At 41.6% G+C, this 24,524-nt stretch overlaps 1 protein-coding gene and 1 long non-coding RNA gene across 2 annotated transcripts in view; one reads left to right on the top strand and one right to left on the bottom strand.

The window, feature by feature from the left end:
- Positions 1-24,524, bottom strand: part of LOC127530104 (uncharacterized) — a 589,449-nt gene that overhangs the window by 543,763 nt on the left and 21,162 nt on the right. The gene's annotated exons all lie outside the window — the stretch shown is intronic.
- si:dkey-22o22.2 (neural-cadherin) overlaps positions 1-24,524 on the top strand; it is a 299,017-nt gene that overhangs the window by 131,185 nt on the left and 143,308 nt on the right. The window contains exons 10-11 of the mRNA XM_028817759.2: positions 4,061-4,231; positions 18,271-18,443. Of these exons, the coding sequence (XP_028673592.2) occupies positions 4,061-4,231; positions 18,271-18,443 (344 nt within the window). The remainder of the gene's footprint in view (positions 1-4,060; positions 4,232-18,270; positions 18,444-24,524) is intronic.

Genomic DNA, 24,524 nt, shown 5'->3' on the forward strand with positions numbered 1-24,524 from the left:
ATTGATTACTTTATGGATGGACATCCGGAGTTTATAGCCTGGAAAAAGGGAAACTGAGGCAATAGCAAAGAACTTTATTATCTGGGAAAGAGTTTGAGCAAAATTCATCAATCACATTGACAGCCAGCCAATCAGGTGCATGTGTTGTGAAACCAAGGCATGACATTTCATAATAAATATGCCTTGGTTTGAAAGAGGAAGGGGAGAAGAGGAGGAGGAAGGAGAAAAAGCAAAGAGAAGGAGGAGAAGAAGAGGAACAGACGAAGATGACATTGGTCGTCAGAAAGGCATCATGAACATCCATTGCTAAATCAAACGCCTCCCTGGGATATTCATCCTTGTCATTTCAACTTTTTCGTAAGCTTTTCCTAAAGACTATATATATTCAGACTTTTCTATCAGTACCTATTTTCTATTATTCTTTGTTCCAGTGGTATTATTATTATTCTTGTAATAAATACCATGCTGCTTTTAACTTTCTGTGCTTTGTCTTAATGTCTAGAGTGATTGACTTAATAAGTTAGATTTCTTTGAGCACCTGGTGTAGCCAGATTTTTGCCATTATTTCTGTGCTGCGAGGTTTATAAGGCTGAGAGTGAGGGCACCGCTCGAAAGAAGGGACAGTACGATAAAAAGAAGGTATTCTTGGCTGATAAATGGCCTACAGTCAAGAGTGCTGAGTCTTTGTATGTTTAAATGTATTCTTGTCGACCAAAAGTAATATTTAGGTCTGAGATATCACTAAAACATCGTATGTGGTTCGTGCCGATAATAAGTAAGTCTCTTGAAGTGCTGAGTGACAGGCTGATGTGTGGTTTAAAGTGCTAAGGGTTAATCAGCATATGTGTCTCATTCATGTGGCACTGTTGTGGTTAGGGTCTGTGTGTGTGTGTTTATCTATGTGTGTGTGTGTTCATTTTAAAGTGCAACAGTAGACCAACCCGATAACGAACCTGACGAGAACATTTACCCTTGAGAAAACAGGTAAAGGATAAGTAGAGGAAAATACTACGATAATACATATAATATCATTTACCAAAACAGCTTTACTGCCAAGAGAGCGAATGTTCAATAAGCAGCATTTAAAACTGCATGCTTCTTTCTGAACTGGTGATATATTTTTTGTTTAATTTGAAGTAAATTTCTATTACAGATGCCCCTGGTGCAGGGTCTGGTTTTATCCCTTGGTCTAATTATACACCTTATTTTTTGGTTATCAGGTAATTTAAGATTTGCATCAAGACTAAATTTACTGGATGCCCCACAACAGGGATTATGGGTAACAGCTTCAGGACAGTAACGTGTGATAAACAACAGCCTGTGATTTAAGATCACATGACTGCGGCCTGGATGGTGCTCTAATCAGACAACCAGGCAGTTTTGCTGCCATATTTTGGTATAATACATAAGATCCCCTCAAGTTAGGGTGAAGACCATCTGTTTTGAAAAATCCAGGCCTTTCCCAAAAATCATCCCAATTGTTCACAAACGATATGCTTTTATTTACACACCAGGTTTCTAGCCAGCAGTGAAGGGAATGCAATCTGCTATAAATCCATCCATCCATCCATTTTCCAACCCGCTGAATCCGAACACAGGGTTACGGGGGTCTGCTGGAGCCAATCCCAGCCAACACAGGGCACAAGGCAGGGAACCAATCCTGGGCAGGGTGCCAACCCACTGCAGGACACACACAAACACACCAAGCACACACTAGGGCCAATTTAGAATCGCCAATCCACCAAACCTGCATGTCTTTGGACTGTGGGAGGAAACCGGAGCGCCCGGAGGAAACCCACGCAGACACGGGGAGAACATGCAAACTCCACACAGGGAGGACCCAGGAAGCGAACCCGGGTCCCCAGGTCTCCCAACTGCGAGGCAGCAGCGCTACCCACTGCACGACTGTGCCGCCCTGCTATAAATCACATATATATAATCTTGGTAAGGGGCCAGACCAACTAAATTCCGACATTTTCTTTTAGCTTTGGTGCATAGAGAGATGAAGTTCCTCTTTAATACCTCAGATTGCTGTAAATAAGTATCATTAGTGCTGACATGCAGCAATAAGGTAGATACTGTACATCATCGTCAGCGACACGGTCCAATGCGGCCTCTATGTCAGAAATCTTGGCCCCTGCGAGGCATTTAACATTAACTGCTGGTTTAACATAGTTTGGAATACTAACATTCCGCACTAATGCTAAGTAAACTTCAGCCAACGTGCTTTCTTAGTTTATGTTTGTTCTTATTTGCTAACACCACACTTTTTTGGTTTTACTGTAGCCCACAGATGTTTCCAGTGACAATCAGGTAATAAGCAGCCTGAAAGGAATGCTGGGCTAGATTATACAATAATCTGCTTAAAGACAATGCTGTTTACAAGTGTTTTGTGAACCAACAACAGCATAAATTTCCCTATTTATTGTACAAACAAGATTTTGCATGTCACTGCATAAGCTGACAGTACTTATGCAGGGAATGAAATTGGTCTATCCAGCGTTTGTAGTGCATCCTCCACTAACTTGCAGCAAGTGTTCTCATCATGTCTCGATGCATACTCAATAATCCAAGTAAGGAAATTCTAGAAAGTTGATTCAGTTCATCTTGACATAGTTATTTTCCAGGGAGATACATTACATCGCTCATCCAAGTGACTTCCTCAGTCTCAGTTGACTGCAGGTTTCTCCAAGCTTATAAACAATACCTTTGCATAATGAACTAGCACCATTGACTAACAGTGGGCCATGTGATCAATGATATGCAAATTGTCCATTGATCAATAGCCATGAGTACCATTCACAGAGAGTTGGGGAATGGCTGCAATCACAACATTGTAAGATGGTGAAAGATGTACCCTTAGGTCCCCTCCTCGGTACAGAGATGGTTGTTCCTTTTTCATGTAAATGGCCTCCTTGACTCCTCGCTCGAACCAGCATTCCTCCCTGTCCAAGATGTGCACATCTTTATCACTGAAAGAGTGACCACTGTCCTGTAGATGTAAATAGACTGCAGAGTCCTGGTCTGACGAGGTAGCTGTTCTGTGTTGTGCCATCTACTTCGTTGTTTGGTTTCCCTGATGTATAATTCACGGCAATCCTCTTGGCACTTAACTGCGTAAACTATATTACTCTGTCTGTGCCGGGGCACCCGGTCCTTGGGGTGAACCAATTTTTGCCGTAGTGTGTTTTGGGGTTTGAAAGCCACCGAGACCTGGTGTTTTGAAAAAATGCGCCTCAGCTGTTTCGATACTCCTGACATATAAGGGATCACCAAAGGTTTTCGCTTAGGCAGTGGTTGTCTTTCCTCTCTCCTGGATTGCTTAGAGCCTTCTTTAGGTGTCTTCCCTGCTTTGACAAAAGTCCGGCTGGGATAACCACATTTTCTCAGTGCCTTTTTGATATGATGTTCTTCTGCTTCCCTGGCCGCTGTGTCTGTGGGTATAGTGTTTGGTCTGTGTTGCAGAGTCCTGATGACACCTATTTTGTGCTCTAGTGGATGGTGAGAGTCAAGCCTTAAATACTGATCCGTATGCGTTGGTTTACAGTACATATCAACTTTCAAATGTCCCCATTGCTGATGGAAATATCACAATCTAAGGAATCTCATCATCTTGTCTGTACATTACAATAATCTAACTTTCACTGTAAGCACACTTTATGTGATAGCTTCTTCAAGTCTGACTAGGCAAGCATTGTTACTAAAGAAATTAATCACACTGTCATCACTCTAGTATGTACGATTGGCTAAATGAGAAAATTAGTTAAGTAAGAGATTATTTACTGATACAGATTATTTATAGACAAATCCTTTAAAAGATGTAGCTTAGTGTTGATCTTGATAAAGTTATCATATGTATACTTTCTATTTAAAAAAATGATTAACTTATACCCTCAAACAGTTTAGTGAGCTTTTCTTATATAGAAAATCTCCTAAGAAAACATCAAGTAGTTTTCATTCAAATATAAGAAAATTACATTTTGATAAGAGAGACTTAAGATCATGTACAATCAATGAAATGCACAATTTGATTATTAAAATTATTTTCCATCTATTTCAGGAATCATCACTACTGCTTTAAGTTTTGATCGAGAAAAGCAGAAAGAATTCACTCTGTCAATAACAGCTACTGATTTGGCCCAAGATCCTCTCACTGGTTTTTGTCAAATAACCATTATGATTGCTGATGAAAATGACAATGACCCAAAGTTTGAGAACAACTACTACCAATGTAAGTAGTTTGGTTTTAAAGGCTTCAGTTATAGCTGTTGAACCTCAATTCACTCACTGTGCATTTATTTACACCTTTATATTAAAAATCACTTATAAAACAACATATACTTAGGCAAATGCTGTGCCTTTAAACCGCATCTCTCAAGTCTCAAATTTCAACCTACCTTGTTCTCCCAGCATTTTATCATCCTTATTCTGTTCCCACACTTTAACCACCCCATCCACCCTGCCTTCCTTTGTTCAGTCTACAACAGGAAACTACATGCCATCTTTTAGATGAATCAGCTCACCTGTCAAAATAGACAGATATGTAAAACTGCATTTGTCCCCAGGGAGAAATCTGGCTTTTTATAGGAGCTATTTAAATAAATACATACATAAACAGTGTGGCCGGGACGCCTTGATAATGGAAAAACCGGGGGGGAGAGTATTTACAGTACAGTTTCTCCCCCATACTGACAGAGGGCAGCCCCCTTGGTTTCCAGTGGGACCACGGATCATGAGCATAAAAGCTCAACCATGTTGGAACCCATGGCCACTGCCAGGCGGTGCATGGACATTTTCAGGGCCCTATTTGACAACACTTCCACCACACCTGTAAAATGTTGCTAGAAGAAGCTTGTTAGGCAGCTGGAGCACTTCCGGGTGCCCCATAAAAGGAGCCGCCTCACTCCATGCGAGGTGTTAGAATCGGTGTGCCATGTACTGTGTACTGAAGTGCTTATGTACTGTGCTGCGGGGAGCACAGAAATAGAGTTCCCCAGTTGTAAATAAACCTGTGTGCTAAACTTATGTCTGCCTGTCTGTGTTGGGTTAGGGCAGCTGTATGCGCCTGGGCATCACAATAGTTAGATAAGTACTCTATATAAACAAAGAAATAAATACACACACACACACACACTTACTTCAGTCTGAACATGCATCAGAATGACTTTAAAACAAAATTTAAAAGAAAAAAAAATGTCTGACTTGGCCGTCTCAGTCCCAGTAAGGCACTATGCAGACATATTGCTGTATAAAGGAGCCCCAATAGCGTTTCTTGACACACTTCTGCTGAATAATCTATTAGCCGAAAATACTCAGCGTTAGTGTGTCAGAGAGAGGTTGTGCAGTCTTGTTCATAATGGCACTCAGTTTTGTTTTAATTCTCCTTTGCTATGACCACAAGGGGATCCAGAGTGTGCACTATAACTAAGCTTGCCCTTTTAATTAGCTTGTTAATTTGGTGAGCCTCTCCTGAAGTGATGTTACCAGCCCAACACACCACAGAACAGAAAATTGCATTCGCCATCACAGAGTTAATGAAGATGAGAAGGATGCCACTTCACACATTAAATATACACAGTCTCCTAAGAAAAGAGAACCTGCTCTACCCTTTCTTATATAGTTCTTCTGTGTTCCAACACCAATCCAGTCTGTCATTAACGTGACCCTCAAGTACCTGTAGGAGTGGACCACCTCTACATCCACTCCTTGAAAAGTGACTTGCCAGAGAGGCTCTTTGGTGCGATGACAATCAATAACCAGTTTCTTGGTTTTGCTTATGTTAAGATGCAGAGAATTCTCTTTGCACCAAAAAAAAAAAAAACCTATTCCAATGCTCTGTCTTGTTACCTTTATCAATACACCCAATAAACGCAGAATCATTTGAGAATTTGTCCAAGTGACATGACTTGCCCTTCTGTTTATAGTCTGAGGTGTTTAGTGAAGAGACATGGAGACAGGACTTACCAAACTTATGTTCATAGCTCCCCAAGTCCAAGGACTTCACTTTAATTAAAATAACTAAAACAAGGGTAATAAAATATTAAGTGTAATGAAACTTTGTGAATCGTGGTATGTTGTTAGAGGCAGCACCACCACATTTTACTTAATGTAATTATTGTTAGTCTAATTTAACTACAACACATGAATACTGAATACCAAATTCTTTGAAAAGAACTCCTTTTTGATCCTGTGATGGAAATGAATTATTATGTGGACAAATGTAGAAATAAAGACGTTCAAAAACAAATAATAATTTTACTTGAACGAAATTGGAAGTTTATTTGCCCAAGTAGCTTTCCAGACTCTGTCCTTTCAGCCCATTGTCTGAATCTACTTTTCCCAGTACAATCAAAAAATCTAATTATTTGTATGTATTCAAATAAGTTTCCATTTGTATTATTAGTTTTATTGTATTCAAAATTTTGCTTCATGTTGTAGCAACCGCAAAATATGGGAACGCGATTCCTACACTTCACAACCTGACAGGGGAGTGGACAATGTTTGAAGGTTACAATAGCATTACCATATTCGGTTCTCGTCCCCTCTTGCCCCTATGCCCCCTGAAATAATTGGCAAAAAATAAAACGAAACAGGAAGTGGGACAGATAAATATATTAACATTTGCTGATTACATTTACTTGCCCGGTGCCTGAGTGCTCATTAGTGAACCCCTTCCCCAGACACCCTCCCCAGCACCCAATTCCTAACCCCGGTTTGACACAGACAATAAAAAAAAAAAGTAAATAATAAAAAAAACTGTTCTTTGAGAACGCTAAAGAAAGATGTAACTTAGTCCACAGTATAAGCAAACAATAAACCCTGCAGTTTAGTTCCTCCCGTATGGCAGGAGGAAACACAACAGTCCTTTGGCAAAACGGTTTCTCTGTGGACTATCACGAAGAATTCAAACTCAGGGATCCGACTCACCAGACGGGAGCAACTGAACTGCAGGGTTTATTGTTTGCTTATATTGTAGACTAAGTTACATCTTTCTTTTGCGTTCTCAAAGAACAGTTTTTTTTTATTATTTACTTTTTTTTTTATTGTCTGTGTCAAACCGGGGGTTAGGAATTGGGCGCTGGGGAGGGCGTCTAGGGAAGGGGTTCACTAATGAGCACTCAGGCACAAGTAAATGTTACTTCGGCAAGTAAATGTAATCAGCAAATGTTAATATATTTATCTGTCCCACTTCCTGTTGCGTTTTATTTTTTGCCAATTATTTAAGGGGGCATAGGGGCAAGAGGGGACGAGGACTGAATATGGTAATGCTATTGTAACCTTCAAACATCGTCCACTCCCCTGTCGGGTTGTGAATTGTAGGAATCGCGTTCCTGTATTTTGCGGTTGCTACAGAGTGGTGCCCTCTCTTAGGAGGTATAAGTAGCATCTTTTATATTTTGGTTCCCTTTAGTCCATTCTCAAAAAAAAAAAAACAATTTAATCATCCATGATGTCTTTAGGGCAATTGGGGCAGGCGATCGCCCCGCCGAGTGACTCCTTGTGAGAAGAAGTGGTAGCCGGTAGCCGCCACGTTACGGTGAGGGCACATTCGGCCGTCCGAGAGAGAGCGAACCTTCTTCAATCGATGTACCTGAGTGATTCGCCTGGACCTGATGAGGCGGATAATGATGGCGCTCCGCCCTTGCTTGCTGAGATTACGGAATGGATCGAATCGCTTGACAAGCGGATCTCATCCATGGCTGACAGCACCCTATATCGCGAAGTCGCTTTGCGAAATTATATAGATTACTCGATGGAAAAACCGCGAGAATATGTGAAGGAGCAGATTATTGGGCTGGAGCGGGATGTTGTGCAATGCCTGGAGAGGCGTGATCAGCTATGGAAGGAACATCTTCGGCGCGAAATGCAGAATAATCTGCGTTCATTTGGATCAGTGAACGCTCATTCCACTCCCCGGGAACATTCCACTGCCCGCACTGTGCATTCGTGTACTCCGCCAGCCGTACCGTCCCTTCGCATGGAGTTTCCTAATTTGGGAGAGTCATATACCTTAGAGGACATAATTAATTTAGTTGAACAGGCAGATGCTTTTCTATCTGTTGCTCCAATGGGGGAAGATGAACTTTTGGGGGTGATTAATGCCTCTTTGAAAGGACCTGCAAAAAGTTGGTGGCAGGCAAGCAAACAGACCATCCACACCTGGGATGCTTTTAAGAAGGATTTCCTGGAGGCGTTTCTCCCAGAAGATTATGAGACTGAATTAGAAGAAAAACTTCGGTCCATGGTTCAAGCTCCAACACAGAGCATCCGAGATTTTGCATATGATTATAGGGCTCTATGTTTGAGATGGCGACCTGAGATGAAGGAAGAGGAAGTAGTGCGTCGAATATTGAATGCCTGTAACCCCCGTTTGGCAGGGGGGCTGAGAGGGATTGTGGCCACCGTGGATGGTTTGGTAAAGGTTGGGTGTGCAGTTGAATGTGATTGGGCATCTAACAAGGGCTACTGGGAGAGAGTTCATGCCAGTAAAAAGGAAACCCAATCCACAAAGTCGACCAAGCAATCAAAAGGTGGACAGACTGAGGCAGGCGTCTCAGTAGTATCCACTATAGCTACCCTCTTAGTGATCCCAGTCCATATTCGAGGCTGGTATGTGGATGCAGTAGTAGATGCAGGTAGCCATTTCACACTAATGCAGAAAAGCTGGCGGAACAAAATAGCCAGACAGAACGAAAAACTTCTGGCTACCTCGACTATTAAGTTTATCATGGCCGATGGGACTGAGCACCAGGCCCTGGGTAAGGTCTTACTGAGGTATTTACTCCATAATGTGGCTTGGAGGATGGAAACCAATATCCTAGAGGATGTGCACCTGTCATTGCCTTTGCTCCTTGGTTTAGACTGTATCACTGCAGTAAAGATGACCATTCATTTCCATCTTAGAAAATACATGGTGCCAGGCAGTGGGGAGCATCCCTTTGTAGCAAAGGTCCGGGAAGAACCGAATGGGTGCATACTTGGGATTTTATGCTGCAGAGTTGGAGGCCTGTGAGACCAAAGATCCGGATATTGTTTCAAACCAGCTGGATGAAGTTAAACCTCTGCTTCGCCGATGGCCGAATGTATGGACGGAGAAGCTGGGGGCAACAGAGGTGGTTACCCACGACATCCACATGGTGAATGAAGTTCCGGTGCGTCATCGCACTTATCGAGTCTCACCCCTAAGGAAAGGGATTATTAAAGAACATATCGGCAAGATGTTGGAACAAGGGATCATTGAGCCTTCATCATCAGCATGGGCGGCACCTGTAGTTTTGATAAAGAAAGCAGATGGAACATACAGATTCTGTGTGGACTACAGGGGACTTAATGCCAAGACACTCTTAGATGCATACCCCATGCCCCAGGTACTGGAGATTTTGGAATCCCTGCACGGAGCGGCCATCTTTAGTACATTAGATCTACGCAGTGGTTATTGGCAAGTGCGAATGGCAGAAGGCAGCATACATAAGTTCTCGGTTTCCACACCAGAAGGTTTGTTCCAATTTCGGGTCCTGCCTTTTCGCCTGAAGAATGCGGGGGCAAGTTTCCAGTGTTTGATGGAGCAGGTTTTGCGTGGGTTGATCGGGAAGATATGCTTTGTCTATATAGATGTCTATATAGATGATATTATTGTTTTCTCCCCTGACCTTCACCAACACCTCCAGGATTTGGACCTTGTCTTTCAGCGACTGGGGCAAGCCCGACTGACGTTAAATGTGAAGAAGTGTCGCCTCGCACAACCGCAGATTCATTTTTTAGGGCATGTGGTATCAGGAAAGGGCGTTGAGGTTGATCCTAAGAAAACCTCAGCTATTCAAAACTACCCTCCGCCCTCTGATCTAAAAAGTTTACAAAGGTTTCTTGGTCTTGTGGGCTGGTATCATAAGTTTATCCCACGGATGGCTGACATAGCGGCCCCGCTCAACCACTTGAAGAAAAAAGACATTTCCTGGAACTGGACCACAGAGTGTCAGGAGGCGATGGACCAACTAAAGGCAGCACTGCAATGTCCGCCCAACCAGACTAACAGTTAACTTTCCAAGTACACACTGATGCCAGCAATGTAGGGCTCAGGGCGGTCCTCACGCAAAATATGGACGGAATGGAGAAGGTGATTGCCTTTGCATCTAGGAGTCTGAGAGGCCCTGAAATCAACTATTCTGCTTCTGAAAAAGAGTGCTTAGCTGTGGTTTGGGCAATAGAGAAATGGCGTCATTTTTTAGAAGGGGTGGAATTCGAAGTATATACGGATCACAATGCCCTGACCTATATTTTTAATCAACTCAAAGTGTCATCACGCCTTTCCTGGTGGGTATTGCGCCTTCAATCATTTACATTTAAAGTTTTTTACTGGAAGGGATGCAGCAACATTGTTCCCGATGCATTGTCAAGAATACCAGAGATGACCGGGGTGGTGTGTATTGCTATAGCACAAAGCCAGTGGTGTGCCCTGCCTTTAAGTTTACAGGATATAGCACAAGCTCAAGATACCTGTCCGGCCTGCTTGGAGTCTAAGAGAGTGTTGCTAAGGCTGAACCTGGCCGCATTCATTTCAGGGAGCTACAAGGGGTGCTATATACTGTAGGTCCGTACCATCTAAGAGACGGGAGCACCCGGAGAACACCAGTACCTGGCCTCTTCTCGGGGATTCGTCACTTGATTATTTCTTCGGGGTGGCCACCCATAAATAGCAGACGTCCCTGGGTGAAGTAAGATCCTGAATAATTCTTTGAGCGTGGATAGTCGCAGCGTTGCCTTCAGCCTTATCCTTCCTTGTTTCTCTCTCCTCCTTGATCCGCCATTCCCCTTAAAAAGAAAAAGTTTCCCACCGAAAACCCTTCCCCTTTCGCTTGTTATGGAAACCTCACGCCGGCAACAGACAGCTAGAAAATTTACTCTGGCGGGATCCTCCCAGACTGGGATGTCAACATAGGTGCCTGAAGGGCTATTTAAAACACCCTCCCAGCCAACATTATAAAGTGACGGACAATCCAGAAGGCCAACCCGACTGTCCGTTATGTAGCCTTGCTACAATGTTCCACTTTCATCAACCATGTTTCAGAGCATATTAATCCTTAAACAGCTTTCAAAAACATTACCTTGCAATGCCAGAGAGAAATCTTTAAAAGTCTTGGAATTTCTTCCATACACCCCTCAGTTTGGTTATTACTGCTGTGCCCATACTTCTACTTTCAATTAAAATGTCACCTAAGTAACACAACCAAAACAACTCCATTGCCAATATCTAAAGTTTCACTTTGTACATCAGCATTCTGCATCACTCCCACTGGCTGCCTGGACACATTTGCTGCCTGCAGACCACCCTGCTCAACACTACATCTTTCATACATCCACTTTGACAAACTGTACATTGACTTCAGTTTCTCTCCACACCTTTACCATGCCTGCTGCATGGGCATGCACACACATTTTCCATGGCTCTTGCCCTTTTTGCATCCATCCATCACTTTTGTCTTTCCTGTATTTATCTTCAGGAGTTTTGATTTCAAACTAGCTTTTAAATATATTCCCCTTCACTTTTTTCCCATCACAACAAGGTTCTTAGCATTCAACGACTCCCATGGCAACCTTTCACACACTTCTCTGGTCAACAACACCATCACTATCACTAAAACTAACATACTCAGAATACAGTGGAACCTCGGATAACGAATTTAATCCGTTCCACGACTCTGTTCACTAACCAAAACGTTTGCTAACCAAAGCAATTTTTCCCATTGAAATTAATGTAAATACAATTAATCTGTTCCAGCCCCAGAAATTTTGTAATTTTATTTTTTTAAGAATTTTTCTGTGATGAAAAATATGGAAAAAAATGTACAGTATATATCATTAGTACAAACAAATAAACTAAATTAAATAAAACAGCACTGTATTTACCTTGTTTGTTGTAGTTGGTGGCATAGGTGGATGGTGGAGGAGGAGGAGAAGGAAGCTACTGTTTTGAAGGGGAATCCCTCTCCATAAAAACATCTGGTAACACTGATTCGGGGTTTTTTTCACATCACGATTCCCTTTTCTTTGGGCACAAGAAAACGATCGAATAAGATTTGTCTTTTTCTTTGCTGCAGAATTTTGATAAAATGCAATATTGCATTGTCATTCATTATGTTAATTGCCCTATTAGCCACAACTTTGTTAGGGTGGTGCTTCTCAATAAATTCCTGCACATCATTCCACTTATTGCAAATTTCCTTTATCTGAGCACTGGTGATTTACTCCCTAGCCTCCTCTTCCTCTGATGAATGCTCTTCCTGTAAGGCTTTCACCTGTTCTTCCTGCAAGGCAACCAGCTCTTCTGTGGTTAGTTTGTCTTGATGGTCCTCCATCAACTCCTCCACGTCAGCATCATTGACCTCTATTTCCATACCCTTGCCAATGGTCATGATTTCATTCACTACTTCAGGCAGAGCTCTGGGTTGCAGTAATGGAGTAGTATTGGGTGGAAGATATTTGACATTGATGAAGTCATACTCGATATCCAGGTCTTCCTCCAAACCTGGTGAATGCGCAGGAGCATTATCCATTAAGAGAAGACATCTAAGAGGTCAGTTGTGGCAAACACTTCTGTCAGCCAATCCATAAATAAGGTCAGAGTTACCCATGCCTTGCTATTTGCCCTCCATTGTACAGGCAGTTTAGACTTTATCACATTATTGTGCTTAAAGACGCGGGGATTTTCAGAGTGGTAGACTAAAAGTGGCTTGACCTTAAAGTCACCACTTGCATTAGCGTCTGGTTGACCAACTGCTCCAGCCCCATAGTGCTTTCTTGACGACGTTGTCATATTTTCAGGCACCTGGGGAGAAGACCTGCTGCACGTGCGATATGTCCACAGTGCCATACGCAAAGCCAGGCTCTGGATCAATCCCCAAAAGTGACATTTTGGTTTGACTGAGGCTAAGTATCTGGGCTATGTGGTGGGTGGAGGACAGATCAAATCACAGTGGTCCAAAATAGCCACTATTCGTGACTGGCCTTGACCACAAACAAAGAGGCATGTGCAAGCTTTCTAAGGATTAGCAGGGTACTACCGCCAGTTTGTGCCCTGCTTCTCTGAATGAGCTGCACCTCTAACTGATTTGACAAAGAAGAAGGCCCCTGATTCAGTGGTATGGAACCTTAAGGCTGAGACTGCATTTAGTGACTTAAAAGAGGCCTTGACTTCTGCTCCAATATTAAGATCACCTAACTTCTCTAGTCCTTTTATTCTCCAGACCGACTCCTCAGATACAGGCCTTGGTGCCGTGTTAAGCCAAGTCGTTGAAGGAGCTGAACACCCCATTATGTATCTCAGCTGGAAATTGAACGGGAAGCATTCACCATCAAATTTGCAGTAACCACAATATGGTATTATTTACTGGGCCGTGAATTTAACTCAAATCCAAGCAAAATGACACCTTTTATTGGCTAACTAAAAAGATTACAATATGCAAGCTTTCGAGGCAACTCAGGCCCCTTCTTCAGGCAAGATGTACCACTGACTTTGTCCTGTTGTCCTTCCCTTACAGCTTCGAGAAGCCGCTCGGTAAGGGCACTTAACCCTACCCCTTCCAGAAGTGGCTCTATAAAACACACAAAGAGAAAGGTGGCGGAGCACGTGACTCTCGAAAAGATTCCTCCTCCGCATTGGCACTTTTTTTGTTACTTTTGTTTATTTTGCTTGTTTCATCTCGCGACAATTAAAAGTGACAATCTGGATGGCGTCCCAACATTCCAACTGTTTCCAATCTGTCCTTCCACCGCCCAACCACAATATATACAGTGAATCCGGAAAGTATTCACAGCACATCACTTTTTCCACATTTTTTTATATTACAGCCTTATTCCAAAATGGATTAAATTCATTTTTTTCCTCAGAATTCTACCCACAACACCCCATAATGACAACGTGAAAAAGGTTTACTTGAGGGTTTTGCAAATTTATTAAAAATAAAAAAATTGAGAAAGCACATGTACATAAGTATTCACAGCCTTTGCCATGAAGCTCAAAATTGAGCTCAGGTGCATCCTGTTTCCCCTGATCATCCTTGAGATGTTTCTACAGCTTAATTTGAGTCCACCTGTGGTAAATTCAGTTGACTGGACATGATTTGGAAAGACACACACCTGTCTATATAAGGTCCCACAGTTGACAGTTCATGTCAGAGCACAAACCAAGCATGAAGTCAAAGGAATTGTCTGTAGACCTCCGACACGGGATTGTCTCGAGGCACAAATCTGGGGAAGGTTACAGAAAAATTTCTGCTGCTTTGAAGGTCCCAATAAGCACAGTGGCCTCCATCATCCGTAAGTGGAAGAAGTTCGAAACCACCAGGACTCTTCCTAGAGCTGGCCTGCCATCTAAACTGAGCGATCGGGGGAGAAGGGCCTTAGTCAGGGAGGTGACCAAGAACCCGATGGTCACTCTGTCAGAGCTCCAGAGGTCCTCTGTGGAGAGAGGAGAACCTTCCAGAAGGACAACCATCTCTGCAGCAATCCACCAATCAGACCTGTATGGTAGAGTGGCCAGACGGAAGCCACTCCTTAGTAAAAGGCACATGGCAGCCCGCCTGAAGTTTGCCAGAAGGCACCTGAAGGACTCTCAGACCATGAGAAAGAAAATTCTCTGGTCTGATGAGACAAAGATTGAACTCTGGTGTGAATTCCAGGCGTCACGTTTGGAGGAAACCTGGCACCATCTCTACAGTGAAGCATGGTGGTGGCAGCATCATGCTGTGGGGATGTTTTTCAGCGGCAGGAACTAGGAGACTAGTCAGGATAAAGGGAAAGATGACTGCAGCAATGTACAGAGACATCCTGGATGAAAACCTGCTCCAGAGCGCTCTTGACCTCAGACTGGGGCGACGGTTCATCTTTCAGCAGGACAACGACCCTAAGCACACAGCCAAGATATCAAAGGAGTGGCTTCAGGACAACTCTGTGAATGTCCTTGAGTGGCCCAGCCAGAGCCCAGACTTGAATCCGATTGAACATCTCTGGAGAGAACTTAAAATGGCTGTGCACCAACGCTTCCCATCCAACCTGATGGAGCTTGAGAGGTGCTGCAAAGAGGAATGGGCGAAACTGGCCAAGGATAGGTGTGCCAAGCTTGTGGCATCATATTCAAAAAGACTTGAGGCTGTAATTGCTGCCAAAGGTGCATCGACAAAGTATTGAGCAAAGGCTGTGAATACTTATGTACAATTGATTTCTCAGTTTTTTTATTTTTAATAAATTTGCAAAAACCTCAAGTAAACTTTTTTCACGTTGTCATTATGGGGTGTTGTGTGCAGAATTCTGAGGAAAAAAATGAATTTAATCCATTTTGGAATTAAGGCTGTAACATAACAAAATGTGGAAAAAGTGGTGCGCTGTGAATACTTTCCAGATGCACTGTATATGAGGTGAGACACAAAAATAACCGGATTGGTAAAAAAAAAAAATATTTATTGATGAATTACAGCATTCTAAACATTGTTACCTTCTATATACTCCCCCTCCCGATCTCTACACCGCTCCATGTGTATCTTCCATTGATTGAAACAGCGCTGGAAGTGTTCTTGCTTGAAGGTCGCAACAGTCTTGCCGTTTTTGTCTGTACTTCATCCATTGAAGAAAAATGTGTTCCCGTCAGGTCACTTTTGATTTTCAGGAACAAATAAAAATGCACAGTGAGCTAAATCGGGTGAATAGGGAGGATGACTGAGGACAATCAGTCAAAAACTGCTTTACGGAAAAAGAGAAAATTTGCGAGAAATCTGATGTTGATTCACTATTCGATTTTTTCACACGACATTATCGCGGCAACTCATGTAGAGCGATTGTTGTGCAAATACTGACTGGGCTATTCACAGGATATACTTAGCCGGTCAGTGATTTGAGAGGGCATGTAGGAGGGGATATAGTTCTATGATTCACGTCCGTCAGACCCCCAGACAGTTTTCCAGGATAGCCCCAAGCGCATTCCAGTTATTTTTGTGTCTCACCTAGTGTATGTATATGTGTGTGTGTATATATATATATATATATATATATATATATATATATATATATATATATATATATATATATATATATATATATATATATTGTGAATAAGGCACTATATAAGCGTCCGACCCGGCACAGATTCACACTGAGGCACGTATAAATTATACACAAATCTTTTTATTTTCTCTTCAGCCGTGGGGCACGTCTTCCCCGTGTCCCACAGGCCCAACACAGTCCCACAAGCACTTAACACAATCAACACAAAAAAATCTTTTTCTTCACCTGTGGGTCACGTCTTCCCCGTGAACCCCACAGGTATAACACAGTCCCAAAGTACCTCTTTATAATGACAGCAATCCTTCCGTTGGCACCACCACTCCTCTCAGGCACCTCGTCCTCTTCCTAACGATTCTGGCCCTGAGTGGTGGTTGCTGGCTTCTTTTATGGCCCTCCCGGGAGTGCTCCTGGTGCTTGCTCACCTGTTCCCAATTGCAGTCTTGTGTGGGCCCAATGATTAGACCAGCTGGGCTTAACTATCTCCGCCTCGCCCCCTGGCGGCCATCCCAGGTCCCCACAGGGTTGGGAAGAACTCCACCTCCCATGAAATCCTGTGGGAAACTGAGGCATCATCATTAACCAGGGAGGCTGCCACCAAGCATCCCGGGGGAGGTATTGAGGAGTCCATGACTGCTCTCCCGGAATATAAGTAGAAGGGACGTCCTGGCTGGGCATGGACCCTGGCCGTCCTCCACAATATATACATATATGTGTGTGTGTAAATTAACCAAAAAAAAAATTCTAACATACAACTTTAAAAAGCTGAGGAAAAAAGGCAGGATTTAAAAGTGACCGAATTTGGTGCTGACCTAATTTAAACAGGTAGACTATTCCAAAGCATAGGGGCAGCTACTGCAAAAGCACCGTCTCTTCTAAATGTCTAGAACTTGGCACAACCAATAACTTCTGGTCATGGGACCTCAATGATCGTGAAGGAGAATAAGGGTATAAGAGGTCAGTAAGATAAAAGGGGGCTAAAACGTTCAGGGACTTAAAAACAAACAGTAAAATTTTAAACTGAATCCTGTAATGAACAGGGAGCCAGTGAAGAAAAGCTAAGACTGGTGTGATGTGATTCTATTTTCGTGTGTCAGGAAGTCGAGCAGCAGTGTTCTGGACTAGCAAGGGATGACTAATTTACTCCAATGTATAGTGAGTTGTAATAGTCAAACCAATAAGAGACAAATGCATGAATTAGTGTTTCAAAATCATGTACAAAAAGAAAGGGCTTAACCTTATCCAATATTCTGAGCTGATAGAAACAAGCTTTAAGAATAGAATTAGTTTGTTTATCAGATTTGAGGGCATTATCAAAAATCACACCAATATTTTTTTGCAAAGGGTTTACAAGTAGGTTGTCAAGGTGCCAAGATTAATTTCTGTAGCTCAAGTAAGTTCAAAAGGTCCAAAACACACATGCTCTTTTTTTTGTCATTTACACTAAGAAAATTTAGGTACATCCATGTGGTAATATCTTCCAGACATCCAAATAAAGGTTTAAAAGAATTTATTTTGACCTGTTTCAGTGGAAAATGTATCTGTGTATCATCAGCATAGCAATGGAAAGAAATATTTTGTTTTTTGAAAGTGGATCCAGAATAGTTCCCTGAGGTACCCCACTGATGATAGGTGCCAAGGAGGAGGAGGAGGAGAAATTGCCCAGGCTGACTGAAAAGCTTCTGCCTGTGAGGTATGACCTGACGCATTCCAAAGCAGTTGCTTGTATACCCACATACTGCTCAAGACGGGTGATAAGGATGTCATGGTGAGCTGTATCAAATGCGGCAGTTAGATCTAACAGCACAAAAACTGAAGTATCCCCAGTGTCACTTATTAAAGGTGGAATTAAAAAAATATGACATCATCAGTGAAACTCATTTTAGTGCCCTTTTCACTCACCATGGCTTCTGAATATTTTCTGACTTCAATTTTTGAATAAAAATGTAAATCCTGTTCTGTCTTTTCTTACATAGTTATATTTAACTAGAATATTTTAAATGTAAAGTTGCTTACGCATTGAAAGAACATTTTAAAGTACTAAAATTTGGTTATTGGACATTGCAAACAAGGTTTATGTTTGAATGGGTAGAATTTGCAAAAAAGCAACATTTTTTTCTTTTTTTTTTTATAAAAAAAGTTATTGTGTAAAAATAAAAAAAATCTCTATAGAGAATGACCATAAGTTTTGTTTTTGTTTTCTTGTTGGTTGCTGAACAGCTTTTCTCAGGGAAGATACTCCTGTTGGAACAAGTTTTCTGCATGCTGCAGCACATGATGAAGATCTATGGCTGAATGCTGCCATCACCTATTCATTTTCAAATCAGCAACCTAAGTACTTCAATATTAGCCCTAACACAGGCTGGATATCTGTCAACTATCCTATTTCTCAGGTCAGAACAATTAGTTATTGGAGAATGTCACTTATGTCATTCTTTTTTATAATATTAGTCTATGAAGAGCATATATAGTGCCACTGAAAAATTTGATTGCTCTTTAAATATGGAAGAAGTTAATTAATTTACATTAGAAGGTGTACAGAAACCAATAAGATTAGTACAAGCCTCATTTGTAAAGCTTAAAGCAACAGATTTGTTAGACATGCTTTTGGAAGAAATTAAACCTTGAAGCATGTCTTTCTTGAACGATTTCAGTCTGGGGTTTGTCCTCTCATCATTTATCCAGAAAAATGTAAATTATTCTGTGATAGTTTTCCATGGACTATGATTTTGTGGTGTTTGCTTGTGACTTCTCCTGAATGGCTGCCTTCTTAGTACTATGACACTGTGATTACTGTGAAATAATTTACATATTCGATTTGAAAATAATTGTTATGTATCTTGAATATACTAAAATATTTAGTACTGAAATCTTGGAATTCCTTTTTAATGATCATGTATTTTGTTTTAAACACTGTGTGGCATGTAGTAGCAACTAAGTTTTTCATGAAAAGAAAAGATATGTGTGTTTATTTAATACAATACAATACAGTTTATTTTTGTATAGCCCAAAATCACACAGGAAGTGCCGCAATGGGCTTTAACAGGCCCTGCCTCTTGACAGCCCCCCAGCCTTGACTCTCTATGAAGACAAGGAAAAACTCCCAAAAAAAACCTTGTAGGGAAAAAATGGAAGAAACCTTGGGAAAGGCAGTTCAAAGAGAGACCCCTTTCCAGGTAGGTTGGGCGTGCAGTGGGTGTCAAAAGAAGGGGGTCAATACAATACAATGCAGTTCACAGAACAGAGCAATTCCTCAATATAGTAAGAAATAAAAAATATAAATTTTAGAAGTACAGAGCAGAATTTAACAGTAGATGATATATCCCATGATAAGATTTGGATTTATGTAGAGTCCTGGAGACCTCACCCTTCAAGCTGCCTCCCCCATTTGGCCATTCCACGGCTGAAACAGTGCTGGGCCAGTCAATCCGATGAAAGGACCCCTCTTTCCACGATTCCTGCGATCCTCCATCTGGGATGACTTTTCCTTAGGCAGGCAAAACAGCTTGGCAGGTGGGCCATGGCACCAAGTGCCCACATTTGAGTACCGAGAAGAAAAACAGAATAAGTGAGGGTTAGTATACAATTATAACTGTCATGTTACATATGTTTAAGTGCTAATGACTAACAACAGAGATGCAGTCTGTATAGTAATCAGCAGCTCTAGTCAGGATATGCTAAACTGAAGTAGTGAGTCTTCAGCCGGGATTTAAAAGCTGAGACCGAAGGGGCATCTCTTATAGTAGCAGGCAGACCATTCCACAGTTTAGGGGCCCTGTAACTAAAAGCTCGACCTCCCACTGTTATTTTATTAATCCTTGGATCATAAGCAGACCGGCATCTTGAGATCTTAATGTGCGCTCAGGTTTGTAAGTCATGATAAGTTCAGACAAGTAAGCCGGACCTCGACCATTTAATGCTTTATATGTTAAAAGAAGGATTTTGAAATCTGCCCTAAACTTAACCGGGAGCCAGTGTAAGGATTTAAGAACTGGAGTTATGTGTTCGTATTTTCTTGTTCTTGTAATAATTCTCGCAGCCGCATTTTGGATTAACTGGAGGCTGTATAAAGAACAAGAAAAGATATGTGTGTTTATTTAACTATACATCAAATATGTTTTAACATTGTTAATAACTCTGCTTGTCACTTATTCGATACTATTCGATTGCCTAGTCATGCAATTTCATTTCAGGAAAGTTTCATATCTGGTGTTATGTTTGAGTAGGACAGGGTGGAGGGTCCTTTCAGGTAGTATTAATATTTAGACCAGCAGAGACAAACATAAATTATTTTAGGCTCTGGACAAAGAATAGTCTGAGTCTGCAGGGTATTATCTGTATAGGAAGTCATTAAATCGCTATACAATAACAGATGGACAAAAACAAAATTTTACTCAAAACCGAACAAAAATCAAAATAAATAGTTGTTCTTAACTAATTAATTACAGCAGCTTGAGAACTTGCCTCAAGCTGAATATTTTAGGGTCTTAAAATTTTGATGTAATTTACTGTGTGAGGTCATCTTTTGTAAAGTGTTCATGATAAAGTCACACAAACAACTCTACACAGGAAGCACATGATTGATAACGACAAAATGGCAGCACCCCTAGAAAACAAGTCCACAAAGTGGTGACACAGTGATGTCAGTGTAATAGTAATACAATCTACAGTATTTAAATGAAAATAAAAATGTTCAAAAGAAAAAAAAATGTACCACATAAACTAATAATGCATTCTTGACATCTATAAGAGGTAAATTTATCATTTTCATCATAAATTCTAATGTAATGTTGCTTTGCTTTATGTTTTTTTTCTGCCACTACTTCACATCACATTTTGATGACATTATCAAGTGTTGCCATTTTATTACTTGGTTGCAATGATGCCATACATTCCTAGGGTTCATGTACTGGTTCCTTATTTGCATACATTTTGGCAACCATCTTATTTAACAGTGTCAGGAACATGTACAAAAAATTTTCTTTCAGTTTTTTTTTTTCATTTTTAATGTATTCTGGTAAAATTGGATCATAGACTCATTATTTGGTTTGTTAGTGTGTTTATGTTTCAGCAGAACAGTCTTTGGGTACAAGCTAAGGATGTCTTTAGCAGGGGGTTAGGTCATGTAAACGTTTTGCTTTTTTTTTTTTCAACTTCCAATGCTTTCAGTGTATTGCACATTGATGATATCATTTAGTATTGCTACTTTACCATTTAGTTGTGATGATGCCATTCATTATCAGAAAGTGTAGCATATGTGTAGGTATGAATGTGTCATGGGGTGTTGTCAAGTGATTTTGTTGATCACCTTAATGACTACCAACATGGTTTATTATGTTCTGCTCCTTGTTTCAATGGAAACATTTTATTTAGCCTGAAACACCTTTTAGACTTTTGCTGTTGACACATATTTGTTTTTATTATAAGCTGATTTTCTCTAGTTAATTTGGCTACGAAGTTCTAACATTTCAATAAGTGATCCAGGCTCTGGTTTTGAAGTTCTGGGCATTTTGCACAATAGCCGAAGTCACCTGAACCTTTAGACATAGTTCATCACAATGTTTTTTTAAAAGGTGTTTGTTAGACCATGACAAGTTCATGTTAGTATAACTGAAGAATTAGATTCATATGACGAACAGAAATAAAGCATTTTAAAAAGTATTATTGTAATGTTGGCTGTTGCTGCTATTAACATAGAAACATAATGAAGTTTTTTGGTTTTGGTTTGTATGTTTCTTAAAAACTGAATTATAATGAACCAGTAACGGCGGACTGCACTATAACGTGCAGTGAATACGCTTGACTTATAGTTTTCATACTCTTTCTCTGTATGTGTATCATTTGTTTGCTCAGAAGTTGCTGCGCTTGCTGATTTGTGAGCAGCTTGTTTTCTCCACCCTAGTGGCTCGCTTCTTCTCTTCTTTCGTCAGCATCTTTTCGTGTTAAAACTGATTAAGTCAGTTTTTGTGTTGCAATTACTTAGTACGTTTTTTTTTTTTTTTTTAAGCTTTTTTCGTTTTGCTGCCGAGAGTTAATTCTACAATTAAATAAAATAATAATAAAAAGAATAATAAAAATCATCACCCCAAAAGCAGACAGTAGAGATCACGTAATATATGTTGTGGATTGGGCGACCTGGACACAGACAGGCAGGCACGATCAAAGCCATCACCACACATTTATTTACACTAATATGTACAATAAGTCTATAAGTGCACCGCCACACAAACCCCAACAGTCTCCCAAAGTCCAGGCTTCTCAAATAGCCGTCTCTCTTTCTCTCTCCAGGCCTCTCCTTGCCGCCTCCTCTCCGACCTCGTCCTTCTCCTCACCCGACTCTAGCCTTGATTGAAGGGAGGCGGCTTCTTAAGTAGGCAGGCGGCTGATGACCACACCTGGCCACCTGCCACAATACTCCCCCGCAAGCTGAGACCCCACGGGGGCGGTCCTACTCACTGTTCCCACTGTGCTCCCCCGGTCAGAAGTTCCAGCGCTGCGCCGTTCCTCTCTTGCCAGCATCGCTTGTGCTGGCACGCCCGCAGTCCCTTCTGATCCTCGCGTCTCCGCCTGGAGGGCACATCGCTCGGGTGGCAGCAATCCGACCAGCAGAAGGCAATTCTCCAGCTGCTACAGGATCGCTGCCAAGGAGAGAAAGTCAGTCGACGGTGTGCTTACCTGTCTATCAGCGCCACTCGCCGACTGCTTCCTATGGGCCCTTTCCTCCGGTCCATTCGGGTTTCTGGCTGGCACGGAATGGACATTCCCTGGTCCCGCCTCCATCCAATCGCTGGCGGGCACACAGGACACGTTATCCAACCCCGTGCCTGTCGCAAGGAGGGACTTCCGGTCGGCGGCCATCTTGTCCTCCTTCCACACACGGGGACGAGACTCTGGGCAGCTCCGCGGCTTATGCTGCTGTTGTAAGTGCAGCTTCTCCTTCCCGGCAGCTCTCCTTGCTGCCGCCGCGTTCACGAGCCGCCCCTGAAACACAAAGTCCATCGGCGGACCGCTAATGGTCCGGGCAATAAGCTGTACCTGCGGGGTTGGGTGCACGCCTCCCCTGCGGCACGTGAGTGAGCTCCCCTGCTGTGCCGGGCCGTCCACAGACATTTTCTGAAATGCAGGTCCCCACCTTGTCCCAGGTGGAGCATCCTGCGCGACTACGCCACTGTGGATTGGGCGACCCGGACACAGACAGGCAGACACGATCAAAGCCATCACCACACGTTTATTTACACTAATATGTACAATAAGTCTATAAGTGCACCGCCACACAAACCCCAACAGTCTCCCAAAGTCCAGGCTTCTCAAATAGCCGTCTCTCTTTCTCTCTCTTTCTCTCTCCAGGCCTCTCCTTGCCGCCTCCTCTCTGACCTCGTCCTTCTCCTCACCTGACTCCAGCCTTGATTGAAAGGAGGCGGCTCCTTAAATAGGCAGGCGGCTGATGACCACACCCGGCCACCTGCCACAATGTGTACCAAATTTCAGGTCAATAGGTGAAATATGTGAAAATCCTGGACCGACAAATGGACAGCCACAGTAGCGTGATATACAAGAAGATATTCACTCGTTATATACACCAAATAACTTTCTTAATTTTAAACAAATTCACAATCAAATAAGAATATATTTTCTCTCATATTGCTTTACTTTCATATCACTGAATTTGTTATAATGTTTATCACTCATTTATAAATTGAAGCAAAAATCATTAAAGAGTTACTACCAATGTAAACTTTGCTAGAAAAAAATAATTTTAAAAGAAAAAATGACGAACACTTTCAAAGTTTTACGGTTGTGGAAGCAAATCCCTAAATTAATTGTAAAAAATCTAATAAACTGATGGACAAAATGATTTACTGTATTCTTGAAATCCCCATAATAGCAAAACTTACATTTGGTTTTAGAAGAATGGCATTTTCAGTTCACTCAGACTTTGCAAAGAGTGCAGACAAAGATCAGGTTCCAACCTTGAATACAGATGGAATCCATATTGTTCTCAGAGACAGTTGTACAATATATGGTTAAGTATATGGTTTGGTCTATAGCAATATCTATGCACACTCTATATTAAGACATTTCTTTATAGAGATCTGAAATATTCATATAGTGTTTCTCTAGCCCTATAAAAAGTTTCATAACGTGTTCATGATTTAAAATCCCAGCAGTGATATGATGCTTCATTAAAGTTATTTATTCTTTTTAAATGGCAATGTATTGTTACTTCATTGCTCCTGAAACATGTTTCTAGCAATTTCTGGTGACTGCTTCTTACATGTATCTCATGTGGCAGCAATTGATGCAGAATTTTTCCATCTTAGGGATAGGGTTTACATGAAATATTTTGATAACCATTCATTGAGTAGTCAGGAAGGATTGCAAGTTCAGTCTGCTGTTCTGACTTCAGTTTGGTCATCCTGTCTAATTCAAAGAGTATTGCATGGCAAATAGGGCTATGTGATATTGGCCTTAGT

Source organism: Erpetoichthys calabaricus, chromosome 13 (assembly GCF_900747795.2).
Source record: "Erpetoichthys calabaricus chromosome 13, fErpCal1.3, whole genome shotgun sequence".
Taxonomy (NCBI): domain Eukaryota; kingdom Metazoa; phylum Chordata; class Cladistia; order Polypteriformes; family Polypteridae; genus Erpetoichthys; species Erpetoichthys calabaricus.